At 37.3% G+C, this 24,432-nt stretch overlaps 2 protein-coding genes across 2 annotated transcripts; both read left to right on the top strand.

Moving 5' to 3' along the window:
• Positions 1-2,661: 2,661 nt before the first annotated feature.
• On the top strand, positions 2,662-21,095 carry LOC106962653 (arf-GAP with dual PH domain-containing protein 1). The gene is made up of 11 exons (XM_015057198.1): positions 2,662-3,169; positions 7,324-7,454; positions 10,053-10,144; positions 10,563-10,645; positions 10,732-10,844; positions 12,645-12,791; positions 15,177-15,260; positions 15,437-15,499; positions 17,663-17,734; positions 19,264-19,495; positions 19,590-21,095. The coding sequence occupies exons 1-11, from the start codon at positions 3,082-3,084 to the stop codon at positions 19,616-19,618; spliced, it is 1,134 nt and encodes a 377-aa protein (XP_014912684.1). The 5' UTR covers positions 2,662-3,081; the 3' UTR covers positions 19,619-21,095.
• A 1,248-nt stretch (positions 21,096-22,343) lies between these two features.
• Positions 22,344-23,896, top strand: uts2r4 (urotensin-2 receptor 4). The gene has a single exon (XM_015057196.1). It carries the CDS (start codon positions 22,420-22,422, stop codon positions 23,491-23,493), a length of 1,074 nt encoding a protein of 357 aa, XP_014912682.1. The 5' UTR covers positions 22,344-22,419; the 3' UTR covers positions 23,494-23,896.
• Positions 23,897-24,432: the final 536 nt, after the last annotated feature.

Here is a 24,432-nt window from a genome sequence, read left to right as displayed (position 1 = left end):
TATTTTTGGAAATTAATATACACACCCATTAGAGAAATTTAAATAATATTGAAAAGGCCTTTCTTTCAGTAATTCTATCACCGTTGTGTAGATTAATTACACAGACTGATGTGTTAATACCTTTATTTCTCGTAGTAATGATAATTTTTCCAACAGTTAGTGGAAGCATGACATTTAAAATTAAAATACTTAATCAGACCAATTTAAGTTTGCTTAACATCTTCTGAAAGGTTGTTATTTTCAAAAGCTACTTTTAATATGACAAACTAGACTCACCAGACTCATTCTAATTTATGGAATATGTCCGTTTCCACTAGACATAACATAATGTCCACTGACAGCTGCAGATAGAGACGTTGTTGTTGTGCAGGGGATATATGGCTGCATAGCTGATATGTCAGAAGGTGGAATAGCATTAGCATTTGAGCAAGACTGACACGTGTCAAGTGTTTGAATAGCACAAGTACAAGGTGTTTCTGTCCAGGTTTCAATCCGACTGAGCATTTCTGGAAGGTGAAGAACAAGTCCAAATGACAGAGGGCCCACCTCGTAACTTCCAAGACTTCCAGCATCTGCTGCTATCATCTTGTTCCCAGATACCACAGCACAACTTCAGAGGTCTATCTGTGTCCAGACCTCATCCATTCAGGGCTGGGTTGGGATCAAAAGGTTGAGATAGTTGGTCATATAGGAATATGAACATGTTCTACATCTCTCAAGGCCTTTATGAATATAATAGGGGTGCCCAATATATTCAAAGTATTCTGAACTTAACATTTTACTTGCCAGTGTAATTTTAGCCTGTTGTTGTGAGACGACAGTGCCATTTGTCGTCTCACAACAACAAATGGCATAGCCCAAAATGCTAAAGGCTACAGAGGGGTGGAAGCACATATGAGAAGCACAGTTAAATGTCTAGTGATGGGTCATGCTAAAAAACAGACTCCCATGAGGTGAGAGCTGGCTCCTCTTTTGCTGCTCAGCTCTCACTCTCAGTAGCTCCGCCCTGCTCAAAACGTTTTGATTGGGAGCACGATGGCTTGTCTTTAAAAAAACATTCTTTGGTTCTGTTTTTATGTTTCTGTTTAGTAGATTTGCTAGCAGTATTTTGTTCATTTGTTTTTTGTTCTTGTTTTCTTTTTATGAAAATTAAAAGTTTGATTAGAATTCCTCACAAAATAAAAAAAAGGCCTGCTGTCGTAACAGAATAAATACATCAAATTAAGAAAGTATAAGGCTTCTCATAAAAAAAGCAAATGCAAAAGTATTTTATTAACATAGAAAACATTCATAGCTCATGAGTTTAAATACGAGGCTATCGATGATGGCAAAGTAACAGGCATTTGGGAGACGAGCCAAAAGAGCTGGCTCTCTGAAAAGACTTGAACTTCCCATCATTAATGACGTTATCAGAATTTATTTTAAACCGACATCATGCTGCTCTACAGCTGTTAAAGTTTAAAGTTTGCTTGATGCTTATGGCATCTATTTATAATACATTATGTGTCTTTTGAGCATTATGGATGCTCAAAAGACTGAGTGTTTATACAGATGCACATACAGCTGGAGGTTTTAATTTCAAATGGTATAAAACACGTGTGTCAAACTCAAGGCCCAGGGGCCAAATCTGGCCCGTTGCAACTTTTTATGTGGCCCTCTAGACTCCAGATCACATCAATTAGTCCCTCCAGTTTTTCACAAATCTGCAAAAATCGTACAAAATTAACGTGATTCCCAGATTTTATTCCTGATTTTTACTGCAATTTTTGTCTAAAAATTGGCCAAAAACTTTGGGTTTAAGTGGCTGCTGCCTCAGCCTTATGTCAAGTTATAGTCCATGATTGACCTGGTGAATAATAAAAAGTTACATATATCATGGTACATTAGTGCAAATATCATAAAAATTCCTTACTAATATTTTTAAATTAGCATCACAAAATCTGTAATTTTGATTGAAAAAAAAACATAAACAAATGGCCCAAAATATTTACAAACTCCTGGGTGGACTGAAAAGATATCCAATATTATCTAATTTAAAGAGAAGCTTTTTGAATGGTGAAAAGCTATTTATTGATATTTTTACAGTTTAGTGGGTTTTATCAATGCATGCTACCGGCCCTTTAAGAACATTCAGATTTCTTATATATATTTGATGTATTTTGATAAAATGAGTTTGACGCCCCTGGTGTAAAACTTAAACAGATATGTATGTGTTTTGACGTCCCAAACTTTAAATACATCTTCGAAACATAACCCAGTTTTTATGTCTCTTATTTAAAGCACACGAAACCCAAATGTACTTCTTTTATTAACCCACAAACATCTCAGCATTCAAGCATTTCTAAACATAGAAGTGAAAAATGAATTGATGGCAAAAATGTGGTGACTGTATGGTCTAGTTCACCCACATCCTGAATTTTTTATTTTATTTTTTTTCACTTTCAGCAACTGAAATTACTTGTTTAATGGCGGCGTTTATTTATAAATGCGTAGAAATGATTTATTCTGTGAAAATTACAAACAATTGTCTCTCTTTTGCATCAACATGAAAGCTCACGTGTTGAGAGCAGCAGAGCATTTGCATAGATTTACACAGCTGCGGGAGTGATATGCGATCTAACCGCATAATATGCGGAACAACAGCGTGTTGGAACAACCTCGGCGCTTCACTTCCTAGTGTGGCGTCTGACTCTCTCCGTTCAACACATGCAGTCCGGCCGGAGGTAGAGCGCAATCTGTCCGCCGCTCTCACTAGGGATTACAGGAGAGGTGTACGATTTGGGGAATTGAAAAGTTTGGATTATGTTTCGTTTTTCACCGTGTGACTGGACGGAGAAGCTTTGATTTGCTTTTCCTTCACCTGGAGGCATAAAGTCTGTGCTGCGGCCGCACATCGGGCCTACCTGTGCGGACTTGTCCTCACCTCAAGGAGGGAGGCGCGAGTCGGCACACCTTTTGCCTTAAAAGTCTCTCTCTCTCTCTCTCTCTCTCTCTCTCTGTCTTTTTGCCCTGCTGCACCCTTTCTCTCTCTCTCCCTCCTCTCTCTTTTCAAACCGGCGGATAAGGGATCTAAACGCCGAAATGTCGACAAACGAAAGAGCAATCCGAGCCCTTAAAGAGATTCTGCAAAAGCCGGGAAATGACGTCTGCGCAGACTGCGGCGCGCTGGGTAGGTTGAAGAAAATCAGTGTTACCTGTTCCAGTTAAGTGTTTGGTGAATGCCAAGGCATTTAGGCTGCACAGGACGGTCACAGCCGCCACTGGTTTAGCTTGAAATCTTGCACATTGGTGTCTGATTTGAAAATATGTGACAAAGAATGCTGGGAATTCAACTTCAACTAGAGCTCAGGTGAAGTTGTACGGGCCTCGTTCTGCTTGGTATGTGCAACGTGGAGCATCCAGAAGAAAAAAAAAAGAAAAAGCCATGAGATTTGAACAAGATTCCACATGCTTGAGTGTAGGGCAGTGTAGGACTTGCACAGAACACACCCTTTCTTTTCAGTCAAGCCCCCAAAAAAGTACGATCTGCCTTTTATTTTCTTTTTTTTCCTCCTATACAGCAAAGACTATCTGAACATTTTAATGCTAAAATCCACTGGAGAAATATAAGTTCACTAATCACACTGGTCAACAGACAAAAAAAATATTGTCTGTGGTTTTACAACTGTTTCAGGGTCATTTTGATGAGCTGAATCCAAAAATCACTTTGGTTTTGCTCAATCAGGTCAACTTTCTGATCTATGGAGCAACATGAGCATCAAAATGCAGGACTTGTTCTGACATCTGGATCGGTTTGCTGAGAATCTGGATCAACGAGTGAAGAGCAGAGGGAGAGATTCCATCAGGACAGAAAAGAGACGGAGAGTTAATGTTCAATTCACATGTCCTTAGTCTGTAAGAACTGCTATTCTTACAGAGTAACAATTCTGTAAATTGTTATTCAGTTTACAGAAATCCAAGTTTGTAACATTTAGGGAATACACTCTGAATTACTCTGTATTAAAATAAAAAATTATCCTAGAACCTTTGTTTGGATGTGAAATATTAATGGAAATGAACTGATGATGTCACAAAAAAGTCAATCAAATTTTTCTGAATCAAATTAGAAAGAAAAAAAAAACAAAACAAAAAAAACCCAGACCTGACTGAGAACACTCATTTTTGGATTCAGCGCTGCAAAAATAATCCTAATTCAGTTGAAAACACAGAGACAACTTCCAAAAAATATTTTCATGTAACTCAGTGTTGGAACACCAACACTCATTTGAAGTAAGTTATAGATCCATTAAATACAGAGAAATCTGATGGAATATGATCACCAAAAATATTCCTAATTCAGCAAAAAAAAACCAAAAAAAAAAAAACCCAATGTAATAAAAGCACTCAGTACTCGGTTGGGGCTCCTTTTGCATGAATTGGTGCATTGTGGCATTGAAACATCCTCATCCCGCTAATGTGCTAAGAAGATTATCTGAATACCATCCTTCTGCAGTTATTCGATGTTATTCTACAATGCATTTTCCTTCCACTTAACTTTCCATAAATTTGTTTGGATGCTAGGTCGGGTGACCAGCCAGTTTCTTTTGCATAGCAGTAACCGTCCACTGGATGACAGTAAAATGTGACGTTTCTGTGTTTAAAAATTCTTTATTTTCTCCCTTTTTTCTTGAGAACCTGGACTTTTGAGCCATTGTTGGGTGTAATTAATAATCATCTGATTCTTCAAGATTCTGTTTATTTGTCATGATTCAGGCGCACGCCGACATTTTTAGCACACTATCTTAAAAACAGCTCTAAGAAGGAGATCTAAAATAACCAATATCACACGTACAAACATACTGTTCTGTCAAACACAGCCAATATTTTAAGGTGCCAACATAAAGATGTCTGTAAACATAAAACATAAAAACATCTCACTCTCAGCGTGTAGCGCCAGCGTGTTGTAAACAAAGATAAACATAAACTGGATAAACATCCCTTTTGAATCACTGTTGGATCAAAATGTGGAGAAATGAGTTTTACTTTTTGAATTGGAATGAAGAAATAAATAGTTGATGTTTTTATTGATCCATATGGTGTTGACCTTAAAGGTGTACACTTCTCTTCCAGCTACAAAGCCAAAATTAAAACGAGCTCAACAGTCATGTTCTGTTTTTTTTTTAGTTCTATACTAGCTTCTGAACAATAAGCACGCTAATTTGCAAAGCAAAACGTGAGTGAAGCCGTGCCGTTGGTGAGGATTTATGTCACAGCCAGATTGTCGTTTCATCTCAGAGTCTGCATCTTAAGGAAGTGTAAAGGTGTGGGCTGGTCTGATGTACTTTAACGACCGTCTGGTTAAGCTTCAGCTCACCTCCTTCCTTCTTGTTTGTCGTTGGGTAACTAAAGATGGTCCTTCTGTGTGCTTTTTGGGAGCCTTCAGAGACTTTGGTTTAGGAGGCAGTCAGGGATCGGTATTGACCAACCGGCCACATCTGAACTCCAGTCTGCTTCCGACTCATTTGGAAAACTGAAAGAATGTTCTTCCTGCTCAGACATCAATAATTTCTCCTGATAAGGTCAAGGCGGTCTTTCACACACAAGCTGTGTTTACTGTCAAGATTGGGTGTTTTTTTGGGGGGAAGACAAAGCAATGAAAGGATAACTCTCTAAATCTTTTAGCTTAGAGGAACAGGATAAACAAATGAACCTGGAAGATTTCCTGTTTTGCGTGGCATTGTTCCAGGGGAGCCTTACGATTAGAGTTAAAGGGTTTATTGAGTTTAAGTATTTTATCCTCACCTAGCAACTACTTTGATTTGCTGTCTGGCTGCGAACGTCATTCCAAAATGCTTTTAAAGCGATAACACATGTGATCAGGATTTATGTTCTACTAAGATCACATTTAGAAATGTGGAGTATTTATTTTATTCTTGTTGTCCAGCAAACCAGAACAGGAACATCTACACTTCACTCAACGCAGAACAGGAAACAAAACCTACAAGTTAGAACAAAAAGACCCAGAGAAACTCCTATCAGGTTATAAATTGTGGAATATTTATTCTTATTCCTAAAAGAAACTCCTGTTAGGTTATAATTGTGAATTACTTTTGTTGTTTTTCTTTTGCTTTTCTTCTGGTTTGTTTGTTCTTGTTGTTTTGATTGTATTTCCTCTAATTCATCTAAAGCCCTTGAAATGCCTTGTTGCTGAAAATATGCTATCTAATTAAAATTACCTTACCAAAATAGATGTATTTTTCCTTTTCCTAGTAAATTAATTCGTATTGAGTTCATGTGATCCTTCATGTTTTAACATTACATTTTTTGCATTGCTCTCGCTACATCCCGATTTTCTTTCATTGAATTAAAACATCTAAAACATCAAACAGCGCTGATTTTCTGCAAAAATACACATAAACAATAGGACTGGAAGTACAGTGCATCCAGAAAGTTTTCAAATCACCTCAGTTTTCCCATGTTTTATGTTCCAACCTCATTCCAAATAGAGTTAGTCTAATTCTACACACAAATACTCCAAAATGACAATGTGGGGGGGGGGGCGAAAGTTTTTGAGTGTTTTGCAATTTCATTAAGAAGAGGGTAGTGAGTAGCGTGTACGTCAATATAATTGGCAGCACTAAGACCCTCCTGCTGGCTCTGATTGGTTGTTTCTAGTCAGCACTGGGAGAAGGCAGAGCAGCTCAGTTTTGTTCACAGATTATCTCTTTCATACCAAACTGTCACAACATAGTGACAGTTTTAATATGTATGTTTAAACATTTATAAAAGTTACATAACACAGCTTTAAGTCCCATTGAACATCTGACAGGCGTCTGCCGTCCAACCTGATGGAGGCTGAAACTCCATCAGGTTAGTAAAGAAGAATGAACCAAACTGTCTAAATAAAGCTGTGACATCATTTTCAAAAAGGCTGTAATTATTGCCAAAGGTGGCTCAACAAAGTGTTAAGCAAAGGCTGTAAACATTTACCCAAACAGGATTTTTTCTCTCTCTTTTTAACCAGTTTGCAAAATGCTCTTTTTTTTCTTACATTGTCATGGAGTGTTAGTGTGTAGAAGTTTGAGGAAGTAAATTAATTTAACAGAGTTTGAAGTCAGGTTATAACATTCCACAAATGTGAAGAAACATGAAGAACATTGAGTACTTTTCAGACGTACTGTGTCTCTTTACTGTCACATTTAGCGATGGTAACACTTACATCTTACCCTCGAGTTTTAAATTTGAATATCTAGAATCTCCTTTTATACGTATAGCACCAGAACTCTATTCTGGTCTTTCAATTTCTTTCTTTCTTTTTTTTTTTGACTTTCTAACCTGCTGCAGATCCGGGTTGGGGCTCCTGCTCCCTTGGTGTGTTCATCTGTCTGGACTGCTCTGGAATCCATCGCAACATCCCTGAAATCTGCAAAGTCAAGTCCCTGAGACTGTCCCACTGGGAGGACCAGGAGGTTCAGGTCAGAGGTCAAAACCAGCAACTCCCAGGATCTCATCTGTTACAATGTAGTTTTTATTTATTTATTCATTTTAGAGGAGAGAAAGTATGTGAGACAGTTGAGTAAATAAGGAGGCAAATTCATAGAGGCAAGAATAGATCATTTGGAAGAATAAAACATCTATATTATGCTAAAAAAAAAAACCTGTAGTTTTTCAATTTCTTAATGTGCCGTTTATTTTGACTGGCCCAACAAAGTATTAGCTCTGCTGCTAAATTTCTAGTAAATACTACAAGGTTCTGTTCATGACTGCTTCCAGGATAAATACTTTCACTGCACTTAGGGCCTAATTTGTAAATTCTCCAAATTTCCCAGCTGAGTCGTGATTTTCTTGTTTTTTTCTGAAAGCTTGTGGTTTTCTGTGTGGGGAGCCATTTTATAGATTTACAAAAAAAAGTGGTTATCATCAGTAGTTGTACTTTTAACACAGTGAGTTTTCATAAAGGGGAGAAAGCTACTCAGCTGAGTTGGAAGGCTAAAGGCTAGCTTGACAGTCATGTTAGCTAATTTGAACAGCTTAAAGCTCAAAGGGAAAAACAGTATAACTATATACAATGTTATATAGAGATTAAGTTGATCAGTGTTGCCTTAACTGAACGATGTACATGTTGCTGTACCAAAGTTACAATGCCTTTTGATAAGCTATCATTATATTCAACGGATGCTAGCATTTTAAATGGCCAAAATTAGCTAAAACTTGGGTCTGTCTGGCTAGTTGTTAGCTTTGCTCCTCCCTTACGATTTTTCACTATTGTTTGTTGGTTTTATTATTTATTTAGCAGGGACAATGTGTAAGCACATTAATCTTCACAAAAGTTAGTCAATTGGAAAATTACACCAGATTAAGCTTAAAGCTGCTTTTCATCTACATGGAAGCTCAAAACAACAATAAAATATATTCAACATGTGTTTATTCCATCTATAGCTATTCACACCAAACATTTGTTTTTATCAATTTATAATCATTTATGCAACTCTTTAATCTACCATTTAAATTAATTTGATCAATTTACATTGCAAATAGCCAAAGTTTAATGTTGATCATGCTAATTTCCCAGTATTTGCTTTCTGACCTTTTGGGAGAAATCAGGCCGATCGAGGAATAATTTTAGAATTTCTAAATCAGTGTGATGTGAACTTAATTTCTCTCACACAAATCCAGCAGATAATTTTAATCACTTCAGCTTCCTTGAAAGGATGCATAAGGTGGTGAGAGGCAAAGAAAGTTGCTTTACTTCTTGTGTGCTTTTGCTTTTTAGTTCTTTTCAATCTGGTTGTTTCAAGTTCACACTCGGGTAGCTTTGTGTAGTCAATGTACAGACATATTTTTCTTAAATTTTGTATGCTTTCAGGATCTCACTTGTCGTGTCATAGATTTTCTATTAAAACTGCCCAGCAGGAAGTGAGAAGGTGTTTTGGAACTAGTTTTACATGAAGAAACAAAAGCATGGAGCAGTAAAGCTTTTGGCAAAGGGAGAGCATGCCAAGCAACTTAGATATTAAAGCTTTGTGTTGACTAACAAATCAAAACATACAACTTCTGAATGTCCACACCAAAGTAAATGAATTGAAAACGATGAATAAAATCCCACTTTTATGCACTTTTATGGTAATTTGTTATGGCAAGCAAAGAACCATAACCTTTTGGTATGGTAAATAACAAAAAAAACTTTAAAGGACTAACAAAACCCACAGGACAATTATTAGTTTCAGATTAAACCAGGACTTCAGAAATGTGTTAACTGTTGTACTTAAAGTGGCAGTATTATTTTAAATTTATTTATTTATTTATTTTTAGCTTTACATCATGTAATGATGTTATTCCCTCATCAAAAACATACCTGGAGTTTTGCCTTAATTTTTCCATGCGTGTTTGACAATCTCCTTTAATCTCCCATGGTAACCATTCAGCTGTGTTGGACCTAGCTCCACCTTCAAGATGAAGCTCCTCCTTCTGAGCGTCTGCATTACAGAGCAGTCCTGACCTATGACTTTCCCACTCAGCTCCTCCAGACTAGCTAGCAGCAATTAGCAAACAGCTTTTGGAACTGCACATCTGCTGAGCTCATTATAGGAGCTAGTTCTCAGAGCAATGCTAGTAAACATGTTGTTAAATGGTTAATAGAGGAGCCATGTTGTGATGACTTCCTGGAGGCAGAGTTTCAGAAAGAGCAGCAGCTTCTTAAAGAGACAGAGGTCCAATTTAAAGATGTTAAATATCAAAGTAAAGTTTCTTTTAAGTCATAAGTCACATATAGCATTTTTTAAACAACTGAAGGTAACTGATTGTGATATAAAATGGCAGCATGTGGTCAGAAAACCACATGCTCACCACATACCGCCCTTTTAACATCAGTTTCTAAGAAAATATATGTGGAAATTTTAAAAGATGAATTCTGTGATTGTAGAAATGAACTTTAAGATGGAATATATTCCAAAACGTCCAAATTTATTTTGCCTAATGTGTCCTCCTGTTATTGTTCTGTTCATTCTTGTGCTGGGGCGTCATTCGTACTTTAATACTGTCTTTTTTATATGTGTTGTGTGTGTGTGAGATAGTTCATGGCTGAAAATGGAAATAAGCTAATGAAGGCAAAGTATGAGGCGGATGTTCCAGTCTACTACTACAAACCAACCCACAAGGACTGTCAGTGAGTAACCACAGCTCCACATGCAACTATCAGAGCTTAAGTAACGTTATGCAAAATGGATGTGATCTTTGAATGTGTGGCTTATCACATGGATGGTCCTCTTTCTCTACAGTGCCTTACAAAAGTTTTGGTTTAAAAGAATGCAAAAAAAAAATCATCTTTTACATATCTTCATTCCTCTTTTAATCGGCAACGCTAACTAAAATGCAGAGGAAATGTTATCAGTAAACATGTCTTTGCTTTGGTGTACGACTGCGCGCATATCTGTGAGTTTTATTGAGAGGTCAACTTGACCTCTCAAAGACCTTTGAGGTTAATATGACAAGGAAAGCATTACATAGCCTCAGTCCATTTACCGTTTGATCAATTCGTGTGTTTCTTAAGTGTGTGTCTTTCCATTTTGTTCGTGTTTGCTCAGAGTGCTGAGAGAGCAGTGGATCAGAGCGAAGTATGAGAGGAAAGAGTTCTCGAAACCTGGGAAAAGCTTGACGTATGAATCAGGTGAGCGCACACAAACCCTCACATGTACTGTTAAAAAAAAAAAAAGCCCTTGCCCTTGAATAATAAGGTTTGCTTGCATCCTCCAGAAGCGAGAGAGGGCACGTTGATGAAAAGGGGGCGGAACAACGGGCAGTTTCTGAGCAGGCGATTCGTCCTTTCTGAAAGAGAGGGCAATCTGAAGTACTACACCAAATATGATGTAAGCAGCAGTTCGTGAGAATCCAGTTCGGTAAAATGACCTTAAAGTACATTCTGCTCTAGTCTACACCCACTACACAAATACCCCTAAATATAAAAGAGTTTATAGATAAGAAGTATATTCGCAAATTATTTCTGTATGATTTAGGGTTTGGTCTCTCGTATTCACAAGTTCAGTTCAACTGTATTCCATTCAGTTCAGTCCAGTTTATATGTTTTGAACTGACAAAATGAGACAGCAAAATGAGGATTTGCCTTCTCCACTGAGTTTGTGCAAGTTCAGACACGTTTACTGAAGAGTCTGTCCGAACTGTTCACCATCCAAAATGATTATTCTCAGAAGCTGGAAACAAATGCTGTGTATAAAGGACACAAAAAAATAAAAACACCCAGTTAATGTTCCCATAACAATAAGGACTTTGTGTGTTCCAGCATATCATGTATTATCTGATGTCTATTATTACAAACAGCCTTTTATGATCTGAATATTTGACAAAGTGATAATCACTGCAGTGATGTCTATAATCAACTGTCAGATTAAAAAACCTTGATGCTCTGCACACATAAAATTTTTATTATTAAGCACATCCATGTAGCCAGTTTCTGAGTTTCCACAGTCAGTTTATAAAAACACAAAAATTATAAAAGCTTAAAAAGTAGAACAACTGTGGCCTCTGATTGTCTAAACCAGTGTTTGCAAAACTTTTGAAGTAACTCGGTGAATTATGAGTTTTCCAAATGTGTCACCATACTGACAAAAATCTGGAAACAGTTTTCAATTTGCTGACAAAGGTAAAAAGGGGGAAAAAAATGGGTTATTGGTTGAAGGATACAATTTGATTGTTTTCCTTCTTACTTACAATAACTTGAATGGACAAATGGCAGAGATGCATTGTGTTTAATTTGCCTTTCTAATAGTATTGAATTTTGTCACTGAGTGGACCAGTAAGGAAATCTCACTGGTTTTCAAACTAGGATTTGAAACAGAGCAGTATAAATAATCACCAGCAGTTGTTTCTGTTTCATTAGCTGCATCTCCACTGCCTGTATAACCGCACAAATTTAGAATTACACAAATACATTTGTGTAATGGAAAAACACCAAACGCCAAGTTTTTCAATAAATTGTCTTTGCGCTAGGATGAAGTGGCTTTTCAGCTGAATTGAAATCAGCGGATTTCGCAAAACTGAAATGAAAACAATTTTTTCACATCACACGAGTCACGTGATCAACAACCGGATGTTACTACTGTTGGAAAAGACAAAGAGGTCAACAGGAAGTGGCAGGAGGAGGATGACGCTGCATGAATTTTTAATTGAGTTTCTTTTTTTAAAGGAAGCACCACAATTGCAAAATTGTTGTTTTTTTTCATTAGCGTAATATCTAAAAGGATTTTGCACACAGTTGTTAAGGAAACGCAGGTAACCAACACCCAAGTTTGTTTGGGAAGTTCTCAGAATTTTGTCTGAAAAAGCAACAATGCTTTAAAACTTTTCTTTTTTTTATTTTTTACTTGTTACTAAATAGTTGAACTCCATAGTTGACTGATCTATATTTAGCTTGAGCTGGGTCCGGTCATGATGCCACAATTGGGCGCCATGGCAGCAGACAACAGGGATTTGAGTAATTATATGATGGTCAGTCTGTAGTGACATCAGTCTGCCATTAGCAACCAGCTAAGAACGCTTCGACTTACCCTCCACTTTCACTGCCTTCTGCCTCTCACTTAGTCACGTTTAAATAAAGCAACATTCAGCTAACTATACTTAGAGTTTGAATAACCCTCTCCTGATTTGCTTAGGCTAAGGAGCCCAAAGCAGTGATTAAGGTGGACACTATCAATGCGACATTCCAGCCAGAAAAGATCGGAAATCCCAACGGCCTGCAGATCACCTACCTCAAAGACTACAGCACCCGCAATATCTTTGTGTATCATGAAAATGGCAAGGTGAGAATCACACACACTTGGTGTTTTTCTGCTTAGTAATGACTGTAAAGCAGAAGCCTGACTTAAACCAATCATTCAGTGTCTAGCAGTTCAATTCTGGCTTTTAGGGTCGCAGTTCAATTTAGGAACAATTTTTGATTCAGAAACCAGTTTTTTCTATTCAGATGATCAAGAGATTCTGTTTAAATCATGTGACTGACAAGAGAAAAAGACAATGTAAAAAAAAATTATATATATATATATATATATATATATATATATATATATATATATAAAACATTTATTTTTTAAAGGAATTTTACGCGGTTCCATACTGTTTCAAAATCTTATTTTTCTTTATATTTAGGGAAAAATAGGTTTGTGTGTAAAATTCTATAGCTTAAATTACCAGCATTAAGTTAGCTTTGCTGCCGAGCTTTTTCTTAAACAAAAAAATTAAAATAAAAAAGATTTATACAAAATGTAATTTTACAAAAAACAACTTTTGAGCATTTTGAATTAATTCAGAAATGCCACGACTAGGAATTATGATTCTCTGTGGAATCAAAATTTTTTTCTCCACCTCTATTAAACAATGTAAAGCATCATTTAAATTACTTGTTATCTGTCTAGATAGATGTGATGAATATGCTTTCTAACTATCTCGCTGGAGTCGTGGAAGAGCCAATCATTTGTGCCAGTCTCTGCTTCCCGGTGGAATCCATTATCAGATGACATTCAAGCATCACATCCATCATTTTCTGTCATCCAGAAACACAGTGGGATACATTGAGCCGTCCCGTGTTTGTATGTGATTTATTTGCTGCCGTCTGTCACCCGGGACTGAGGAAATCAGATCAGTGTCATTGCATTAGCAGCGATCTGCAGATTTGCTTAGCTGACTTTCCACTTCAGGGAGAGTTACAGTGGAAGGAAGTGGCGCACCAAGCTTTCCTTTAGCACTTTTATTCCCTTTTTTAAATTCATGAGGTAGTGAGTTTGTGACAGCTTCAATTGTAATTGCAGTTTCAAATATCAAAACTTCTTAAGCCTGCCTGAAACGTTTTTATAATTAATTTTAATCAACTTGCACTGATTATGTTAATCAGACTTTTTTTGTGCCAGTTGTCTTTGTTAATATCCAGTTAGGAGGGTCACCATAAGTTTTACTGGACGATAAATTGCCCCATAAGTTACCATGATAAACGATAATATTGTTGTTTTGAGACCATTTTCAAGCAATATTATGATGATGGCAAAGTAATGCAGGAACACATTCTTAAATATAAATATTCTAATGTTCTAATGAACTGAAAGTTCCATTTTCCAATGGAACTGGAAAATGTTTGAAATATAAATAAACAAGACAGAAACGACAAAGAAATTGAATTATGAAGTCTCTGTAAACAAAATTGTCCGTCATAAAAGAGGATTAGTTGAGACCAAAGCAGCAGACTGAAGATAGGTTTTGGTAGGAAGAGAAAGAAAACAGAAGAATGACAAATTATGCAATTTATTGTGTCTTATATCAGTGATATAAGAGATGATCTACTAAGAAATAAAATCCAAAATTGCTAATTGTTGGCAAATTCAGCTCAAGAACCCTGTAATATGGGCTCATGAAGAATTTCATGCAAATTCTCCATCAACAATGCCAAAAAATCTAGTAACAAAATGTTGAGGGTGAGTTAAAATTAAAGATTCGTCATTAAATCTGCCAGTGAATAAATCGGCCCAATTTCATGCCCAATAGTTGCATGAAAACCCGATCTTCTCTACCTCCACAAAGGCACGACGCCACAAAATTTCCACAAAAATGCTCACATTTTGCTACAATTACAATAATAAAATGTATTTTATTGGAATTTGTGTCATACACCAATATAAAGTAGTGCATAACTGCAAAGTGAATGTGGGGGAAATGATTTTAGTTTTTCCAAACTTCCCTTTTTAATTTAACACCTTTTAGTTTAAAACCTGGTGTGGTTGTGTTAAAGGTAACCTAATTATTTAACAGAGTCTGTATGCGTGTAACTTTGCCTCGGAGTCAGTGTAAATGAATCAGATGTCTGGTAAAGAAAATTATTGAACAATCGGCATCATGAGAACCAAGAAACACAGAAAAACAGTAATGGAGAAACTTAGCCGTGTCGAGTTGTTCAACAAAATTCTTGACTTTAAACATTTCAAAATGTTCAATCCATTACCTGAAAATCACAAGAGTGTGGCCCAACTGCAAATGTACAAAGATATAAACAAGAGATGTTCACTTAAACTGACCGGAAAAACCAAGACGAACTTTAATCATATATTTGGTTTTTGGCCCAGATGTGAAATATAAATGATTGCCTTAAAGTTTTGATTCTTGGCTTACTGTTTATGTTTTCTCTTCTCGGTTTGCTTCAGGAAATTGTTGACTGGTTTAATTCAATCCGTGCCGTTCAGCTTCAGTATCTCAGAGTGGCCTTTCCCGGTGCAACCGATGCCGAGGTAGACGCATTAACCTTTTCTAAATATGCATTCTTGCATTTACCTCTTTTTAATATGCATTCCTTTAACAATGCAGACATTATCACTCTTTTTTCCCTCTTATTCACTTTCTGGGAATTAAAAATTACTGCTTATTTATTGACCGTACTGAGAATCTTGGTGATTTTTTTTTTCAGCTCGTACCCAAACTTACTCGAAACTTTATCAAAGAAGGATACATGGAAAAAACCGGCCCCAGGGTAAGTAAATCTACTGCTGCTTGCCTGTACATGTGCACGGCTGTAACTCCACCATGACTTATTTATTTTACTTTACTGATTTACCCCAGCACAACAAAAGCCTCTTACAATTTCCCCCCAAAAAACTAAAAATTGATTTTCCTCATTTTATTTTCTCAAATTAGAGTTTTCTTTAAATTTTTAATTATAGAAAAGCAACTTGTACTATAATCCACATGCAATCAGCGTTCGTTTTTATTCTGATTTGTGGTCTATTTATTATCTCTGTTACTGCAACTAAACTGGAGACTTCAGTTAAATTGTGTCCAATTTGTTATGCAGTCTGAGTGTGTCAGACTGATCCTGTCTTCCTTTAGAATCAGTATTTAACAAGATAAACACATGTCTACTATTCCAGCTTGTGATCTCCTGTCCCTAATTGGAACAAAAAACGAAAAAGAAAAAAGATGGCTAAAAGGTTAACTCAGCTGTCAACGTGACCGATTTTTACCTGTCTGACTGGATGGTAGACAACTGAGCAAACCTGCTGTATCACCTTTCCTGTATCTGAGGAAATAAAAGGCTTCCTTGTGAGAACTCACTTAAATCTCATCTCTCAACTACAAACACGGATGGCAGATATGCACCGTGCAAATGAACAAAGAGTCATTTGTAAGGATTTGAGTAAACATGCAGGTCTGTACCAGTACCGGCACATGTCTATGTTGGTTAATCAGCCCAAATCTCTCGTCTTTTAATTTAGTAATATGTCAGGGATTTATTTTTTAATGTCTGCAAAGTCAGAAGTTGACATTCCTCGGTATTTGGCAAGATTGACTTGGGTCAAGCCTTTAGGGTCAGTCAGGTTTGTAGGCTCTCTCAAATATACCCACAAATTTTCTGTAGGATTTTGAACATTGACTTTGTTGTCCTTATGCTGCTTTGTAATCACTTTGGTTGTAAGCTTGGGGTCATTGTCCGTTTGGAAGACCAATCTGTGTCCAAGCTTCTACTTCCTGATGTCTTCAGATGTTGCATCTATGGCATCTGTTTTATGAAGTGCACCAGTCCCTCCTCCAGCAAAACAACCCTAAAACCTGACACTCCCAATCTCCGTACTTCACAGTTAGGATGATACAAGCATCCCGGTTCTTCCTCCTAATGATTCTCATTATGGTCAAAAAGGTCCGCTTTAGTTTCATCAGACCACAGGAATATGCCTCCAAAGATTAAGATATTTGTCACTGTGTTCATCTGCAAATGGATGTTTGCACTTGTGTATAATAGTTCAAACAAAGGAACTCAGCAACTTCTAGAAATCGTTCCAAAGGATGAATCAGACTTTTGCACCTCTACAATTCTCTTCCTGATGTCTTGGCTTTCCTGTCATGTCAAAAAGAAAAAAAGATGCAGTGTGTTTTAAGGTGTGGCCTTAAAATACAACCACTGGTGTGACTCCAATTAGCTCAAATGACTCAGTTAACCTATCAGAAGTTTCCAAAGTCATGACATCATCGTCTGGCCTTTCCCTCATTGTTTAAATACATAGAAATCATCATTGGGTGTGTGTGTGTGTATATATATATATATATATATATATATATATATATATATATATATATATATATATGTTTGAATGTATTTTCAAACATTAATAAATGAACCTATGAAATGTTTTCTCTCATTTTTATAGCAAATAAAATCATTTTGGTAACTCTAACTGTAGAAAACAGGAGAAGTTTGGTCTGATTTAACTCCAGACAATCAGGAAAAAGAAGTATGTCTTTTTATTCTGTGAATGTAGGCAGATGAAATGACTCATTAACCTGCTGCTTTTTGAGTTGATTCAATTTCATTTGAATTAATTCATGAGTTAGATGTGTTTCGGCACAAGCCCACAGGCAAAACGTGAGGAAAACAATCTCTCAATATTTAGAGGAGTTCTCTGAAAGAACTCCAGTGGAAAGCCTTTACCGATATCACCGATATCATTGATTGATGGTTTGGCAGAAAGAATTTAGAGTTCTGGGACTTTTCTTTCCTCGTTTCTAGACCAGCCAGCACATTCTGGAAACAAACCAGAGCACGGCATGCTTCGGTTTAAAATACACACAGTGCTATCGATGTGAGCACAATACCTAACTGACTCTGTTTCTGGCTTTGTTTCCCCGCTCGTCTACGTAGCAAACAGAAGGCTTCAAGAAGCGCTGGTTCACACTGGATCAGAGACGGCTGATGTACTTCAAAGATCCACTGGTATGAGAGTCTGTTCACACACGCCGGTTCAACTGCAGCCATACAAAGTCGTAAAAAGTGAATGGTTGCAATTTTTGAATTTCATGAATCTCGCCAAGTACTTTCGGACGATAACAGAACTTTAAGAACAATATTAAACATTTTGAATATAGAGGTGAAGTCATGTTTGTGGTTAACCAGTGGCTAGAAAAATTTGATGATACTTTTCCATGATTTGAACCTGTTCAGTAATCAGGTTTCTGTAGTTCTCACAAGACTGAGTCGAAATGGATTTAAAAAAATAATAATTTTAGTTCAGTTTGTGTAAAAAAAATTGCATGAACCCATAGTCAAAACTAGGAGTGGGCGATAGACTAAGGTTTTATCACAATATTTTTCTGAGCTATTGTGATAAAGATAAGAGTGAAATAAGAACCGTTTTGTACGTCTTTTTAAGGTAACTGTGACTGTATGTCACAGCAAGCACAGACCCACAAACACAGTAATGCTCTTGAAAAAGGTTCCCATTTGTAACATGCTTCTTTAGGTCATGTAAAAAAGTGGGACAAGGTAACTTTATTTAAGAACATTTTGGGATGGTTGAAAACATTTATCTTGACAATCATGAAATTTATCACGATAAGTGATAAATGATTCAATAAATGCCCACAGCTAGTCAGAACAAATTCAACATGGTTACAAGGTTGGTTTAAAATGTTGCCATTTTAGAGTGGAGTGTAAATGTGATTCCTTCCTGATTTCCTTTTTTTTTTAATGTCACATTTCAGTGTCTCATAACATCAAACCATTTTTAAAGACAATACAAGTAAATACAAAATGAAGATTTTAAATGAAGAGGTTTATTACTAAAGAGGAAAAACTACAACCACCATGGTTTATTGCTGGTATGATGCTCCAGACTGGTTTTAATTACTTTCTTTCTCATTTGTTCCTAATTTTCTTTGATGTCAGCACAGTGTCTGGCTTTTGACAATGAACACTTTCATTTAGAAACAGCATTTTATGTTTACCTTGTGTTGTCTTTGACTATTATTTAAACTGGTTTGACGTTCTGAATCACTTTGGTGTGACAAACATGCAAAAAAAAAACAGGAACTCAGGAAGTGGGCAAACACTTTTTCACCCCACTGTAAGATACTAATATATTAAACCAGTTCTGTAAATATTCAAGAATTATTGACTTAAAAGAAGCTCCTGCATCTTTCTGAAAAGTTATTCACCAGTTAATCTTATTTAAAGTGCACTAAGATATTTACACTAGAAACTAGACAAAAATACTTGGTAAGGTTTGACATTTTGCAGCATATTTTTGCTATAATCTCAATGAAGGTATGGTTATAAAATAAAACTGAAAATATATTCACTCTCATTGTGTGAATATCCAATCAGGCATATAAAAATAAAATTGATTCATTAACAAAATAAGGAAAATGGACAGTATTATGCTAAAAATAGTTTACTGGAGATGATTAAAACCAAATGTTTCCTGTAATGTTTGCCTTTTTCTTTTATTTTGCCTGTGTTTGAAGGACGCCTTCGCTAAAGGTGAGGTATTCCTGGGGAACAATGACCACCATTACAGTGCTTCTGCCGGCTTACCGCCTGGGACCCACTGCAACGGCGCTTGGCAATATGGCATCACTATAGAAACACCTGACCGCTCCTTCCTGTTTACGTGCGAGACGGAGAGTGACCAACAGGATTGGCTGAAGCACTTCAAGAATGTCATGAACACTCAGATGTCTCCTCAGGATTACACAAGTAAGAATTCAGACTTATCTAATGCTTTTTAAAAAGGACTTTATTAGCTGCAAGGAGGTTTACATTAACTTTGGATTTCTGTTTGTGTTCAAAGTGGAAGCCTTGTTAAGACACCGACACTGACGGACCAGAGGTCTTTTCTCCCCTCAACACCCACCATCAGTCTGACAGGCACAACACCGACTCTGCTACTCACAAGCTGGAGCGCGTCACATTATCCCAAAAATGTGGACTTCTGGATTAAAAGTGAGAACAAATTTGTCAAAGCATTGTCTGATTAAGGGTTAGGGCTAGGTTAACTATTCTTTAATTTTGATACCAATTTTTTTTTTTTTATTGACCCTTGTATCATGAAAGCTTTTCAGTGTAGAACAAAGTTAGTTACGTGTCCCGAGTCAGTCACAAGGACACATTTTCTATCTTTATTAAATGGCTTACAGCTAATGGTGAAAAATATAATAATAACATGCAACAATAAACTGTTGTGTGAAATTTTGACACTAGTAATTAATTTAATCCATATAAGTATATTCTATCCAGCTATCTCTCTCTATCTATCTATCTATCTGTCTACAAAGCAAGCTGGTTATTTTTGTAGCTAACTGGCTACAAAACTAGCAATTTTTTTTAGCTAGCTAGCTGACTATTTTTCTAGCTAACTAGCTTTTTTTCTGGCTCAATAGATATTTTTCTAACTAGTTAGCTTAAATTATGTGATGGTAAAAGATGCTTTTTTCCTATTGTGTCAGCTATTTCTGCCCAAGTATTTAAGTTTTGAATTTGTAATTTCTTTTTTACTGCTTGTAAAGTTTTAGTATATGCACTGTTATGGGAAACACTATGGTCAAAGCTTTATGGATACCCAAATGTTGGAGCTTTTTTAGCTGTTGTAGTTACAAGGCTTGGTATTCTGTGCAGTAAATTACAGAAAAAGATTTCTGCTTTGCAATGCTTTTCTCTGGGTCAAAATGTTGTCATTCATCAAAGAAAAACTATATATATATTATTGACTTACTAGCAGAATTTTAATTTTCTAGTTGTAACATAAACCTATATTTTTGATTACAACTCCCAAAAGATCAGATTTTCTGTTACTTTTTTATTCAAAAAGACTTATGCATACTTTTTATAGTATTCTTACAAAAAAAGTAGATATAGAAGCCAATTTAAAAATGTATTTTGAGCAAGGTGCTGAAAACAATTCCAGCAGTTGTATGGCTTAGCAGCACCTTCATGTGGTACAACTCTTTATTAAAACTAAAACATTTTTACAAATATATTTATGTAACACCTGAGGTTGTACTGAAATGAAACCCTGTCCTCTATTAATTTTAGGATTTTATTTTATGATCAATCTGTTGCCTAAAGTTCAAAAGCATTTAAAGCCTAATCTCAAGTTTACAAAATACATACAACTCTAGAAATTGATGAGGATGTACTGTCTTTTTACTGTTACTGTTGCCTTTTCATTTTGTGATTTCTCTGTATTTTCAAAATGTGCTATCTCAGTTTAATTTCCATTAGAAGTATTTTCTTCTCTCACCATTGCTGACTTGTGAAAAATGTTGACTAATAAAAATCTGATTTCTCAAAAAAAAAACAACATAAATCTGTGTACAATCTGTGCTTTTAAATTAACAAAAAAAAAAAACAGTTCAAGATTTAAAGAGTAACTGGACCCCAAATTAACATTTCTGCAGATAAACTGAATAAATTGGGCATTACATAACTTTTCTACAGAATGTTTTTTACGCATTTGTCTGGCCTTGATGGTTCTTGGATTGTTCTTGAACATTCTAATTTCTAACTAATTTCCTTTCAACTGTGGATGAGGATTTGGGTTTGTTGACTGAAACTTTAACACAAATGTGTGTCCTAACATGACAAAGATGCCAAACAACCCTGACTTTAAACCTACTGAAATTGTTTGAGCTATATTAATCCACACAAGTTGAGCCCATGCAAAGAAAACCACACCTCCGTGTTTTTGAGACATTAGACTGAGGCCAGGAAGGAATGCCACATAAATCAATCGGCCCGTGCCAGTTTTTCACCCTGGTGAGAAAGAGGGAGGACGGGTCTGGAAAGGGAGACGAGAGAACTGCAACCAAGAACTTCAAAGGTGAAGCTGGATTTTCGGAGCCGAGGAGAAACGGATGGTTCGTCTTCCACCACGGGAAACCAAGTAGATAAACAAGACCAGCAGGAAATCATCATGGGTTATATGGAAATGAAGGATTTTTACCTCGATGTCTTGAATGGCAACATCGGCAAAGAAGCCTAGAGGGACATGAGACAAGTTTTGACTCTGAATGGATGCAAGACGATTGCTCGTATAACCTAACTTGGTGCCTTCAAGAAAAGTTAAACGAGTGGGAGTTATTAGAATTACAAATTATGTAAAAGTGGAGAAGGGCTCTTTTTTTCTCCTCTCTGTTGTAGAAATTGCTCCTGAGATATTAGCAACTGGAGTCCTCTCAAAATTAGCTCAGTACTCGCCATCAAAGGCTTGAAGCACAGTTTGTCCATTTGACGGGCTGAGACTTCCCTACTGCTCACAAAAATCTCATGTTGGTTCTACTTTAACCCAGACCCAGCGGGAGGGATCCCTGCTGTCTGGAAGTGAGAACGTTGCTTATTATTTCGAGGTGTCTTTGAAATCCCACGATTGCGAGCATAAATAAATTGGAAGAAATTGGGCAACAAACACTGGAAGGAGCCAGCAATTTTCAGACTCAGGTTATGTGAGTATTGAATTTAAATCTGCTCTGTACAGTACTGTCTTTTCTGTAACACTTATTGTCATTATTTTCTGTTTCCTCTTTGGTCAGGTTTAACTAGTCTCAAACACCCTAAGCTGTCAAGAGTGCTTGATTTGCACTTGGATTGATTAGAACATGTTCTCATAAAGTCAGAAATCTGCAATGAACCGCACCCTCAATGCCACCATCGCTTCTGAGACGGGACCTGGTCTGACCCCGGGGTCTGGAGATGGAACCTCTCTGTTTGGTGGTAGTGCTGCTGGAGCCAGTGGAGGTCGGTGGGTGACGTCCCTGCTCGGTGCCACGCTTTTGGTCATGTGCGCCGTAGGACTGGCGGGCAACATTTACACGCTCGTCGTAACGCGCTCAGCCGCTTTGTGCCGGACGGGTTCCATGTACGTCTACATCGTCAACTTGGCCCTGGCCGACCTGCTCTACCTCTCCACCATCCCCTTTGTTGTCTGCACTTACTTTGCCCACGACTGGCTGTTCGGCGAGGCGGGCTGCCGCATCCTCCTGAGTCTCGATCTCCTCACCATGCATGCCAGTGTCTTCATTTTGGTTGCGATGAGCTTAGAACGTTACCGTGCCGTTGCCAAGCCCTTCAGTGCCCACAGATCCTCGTCTCGGAACCGACGACTCGCCGCAGGAGTTATCTGGGGGTTGGCGTTCACTCTAATGCTTCCCATGATGGTGATGATACAGCTCAGGGAGGCCAAGCCTACTGCGTATGGCTTCGGGAAGAGAATCTGCTACCCCACCTGGACGCCTGAAGCTTTCAAGGCTTACCTTACAGTACTGTTTTTTACAAGTGTCTTAGTCCCTGGATTGATAATCGTTGGACTGTATGCTGGGCTAGCATGGCGCTACTGGACAGTGCAGGGTAGCTTAGGGGGTAGCAGCCGCTCAGCCCAGAGGAAAGGACTCAAACAAAAAGTGCTAGCAATGATATTAAGTATCATAATAGCTTATTGGGCGTGTTTCCTACCGTTTTGGGGATGGCAGCTAGCTAAACTTTTCTCCCCAGATTCCCTCAAAGCTTTGTCTGCAGCTGCTCACAATTACGTCAATTTCTTTGTCACATGTCTTACCTATGGGAACAGCTGCATCAATCCTTTTCTTTACACTCTCTTGACCCGAAACTACAAAGATTATTTGGCTCAGAAAGGTCCGTCTGGGGGATCAAGCAAGGCTGATCTTGGGACGGCTGTGACAACACCTCTTCAGGAACTCTAATGGATCACCGTGCATTCAAGCAATGGAAAGTTCTCAACTCATCGGCCATGATTGACAACATGAAGCTGGACAAAGAGGCATTGTTCGATTGCACATGGACACTTTGAAGGCGTGTTTACTCTCCATTGTTCCAGTTGGAGTTACCCAAGTAGTTTCGGTCACCAACTCAGTTTTTATAATTGTTCAAGACAAGAAAACTGGTGTGAAGTATGTAAAGAGGTCTGACTCTTACAGAGCCCCCTTAAAGATGTGGGGGATTTTTTGGGCTTCCCATCCCTTCCAAGACACAAACAGAAACTTTCAGTGCGAAGGAAAGAAGGCGGGGAGGGGAGAATATATCCAAACTATTTGGACTATTTTTGAGTTATTTTCACGGGGTAATAAAGTCATCTGAGAGTCTTAATTGTTTTTTTATTGTTGGTAGGCTGAACGGCCAATAAAGGGTCATTTTCATGTGCAGTCCTATCTCAACCCTACACAAGCAAGAAATGAACACGGAGTAATAGATCAATTTTCAAATAGTTTTTTGCACCAAAGAGTTAAGAATATATAAACACCTTTTCACTGAGGCTCCTTAAATGTGCAGGTGCAATTTTAAATTTACTGTATATAAACTTGACCAGGGTGTATTTGCTAATTTATTGTGAGAAAACACAATATTTATTGCAAGGTAATGCAATTCTTTTGTGCGGTAATTTCCCATGTCCCTTAGGGGGCTCCGTAGACTTTCAAAAAGAAGGTTACAGTATTCTTTTTTTTCTTTTTCTTTGAACAAAATGTTCTGTGTGTATCTGGAGAAAATCTGCCATCAAGTTAAGCCACATTTGTAAATAAATTTGTCCTAAGATGCCTGTGATGGAAAATGCTGGTACATTTTTGGATAGCCCAGCAGATGTGGATGTTTGGTGGCATAATGTCAAACTGTTGTTCCTCTGAAGG

This window comes from Poecilia latipinna, unplaced genomic scaffold, assembly GCF_001443285.1.
Source record: "Poecilia latipinna isolate Pla-1442-1.1 unplaced genomic scaffold, P_latipinna-1.0 Scaffold1443, whole genome shotgun sequence".
NCBI lineage: Eukaryota > Metazoa > Chordata > Actinopteri > Cyprinodontiformes > Poeciliidae > Poecilia > Poecilia latipinna.
Note: the sequence above shows the minus strand (reverse complement) of the source record. Positions and strands in the feature narration are given on the sequence as shown.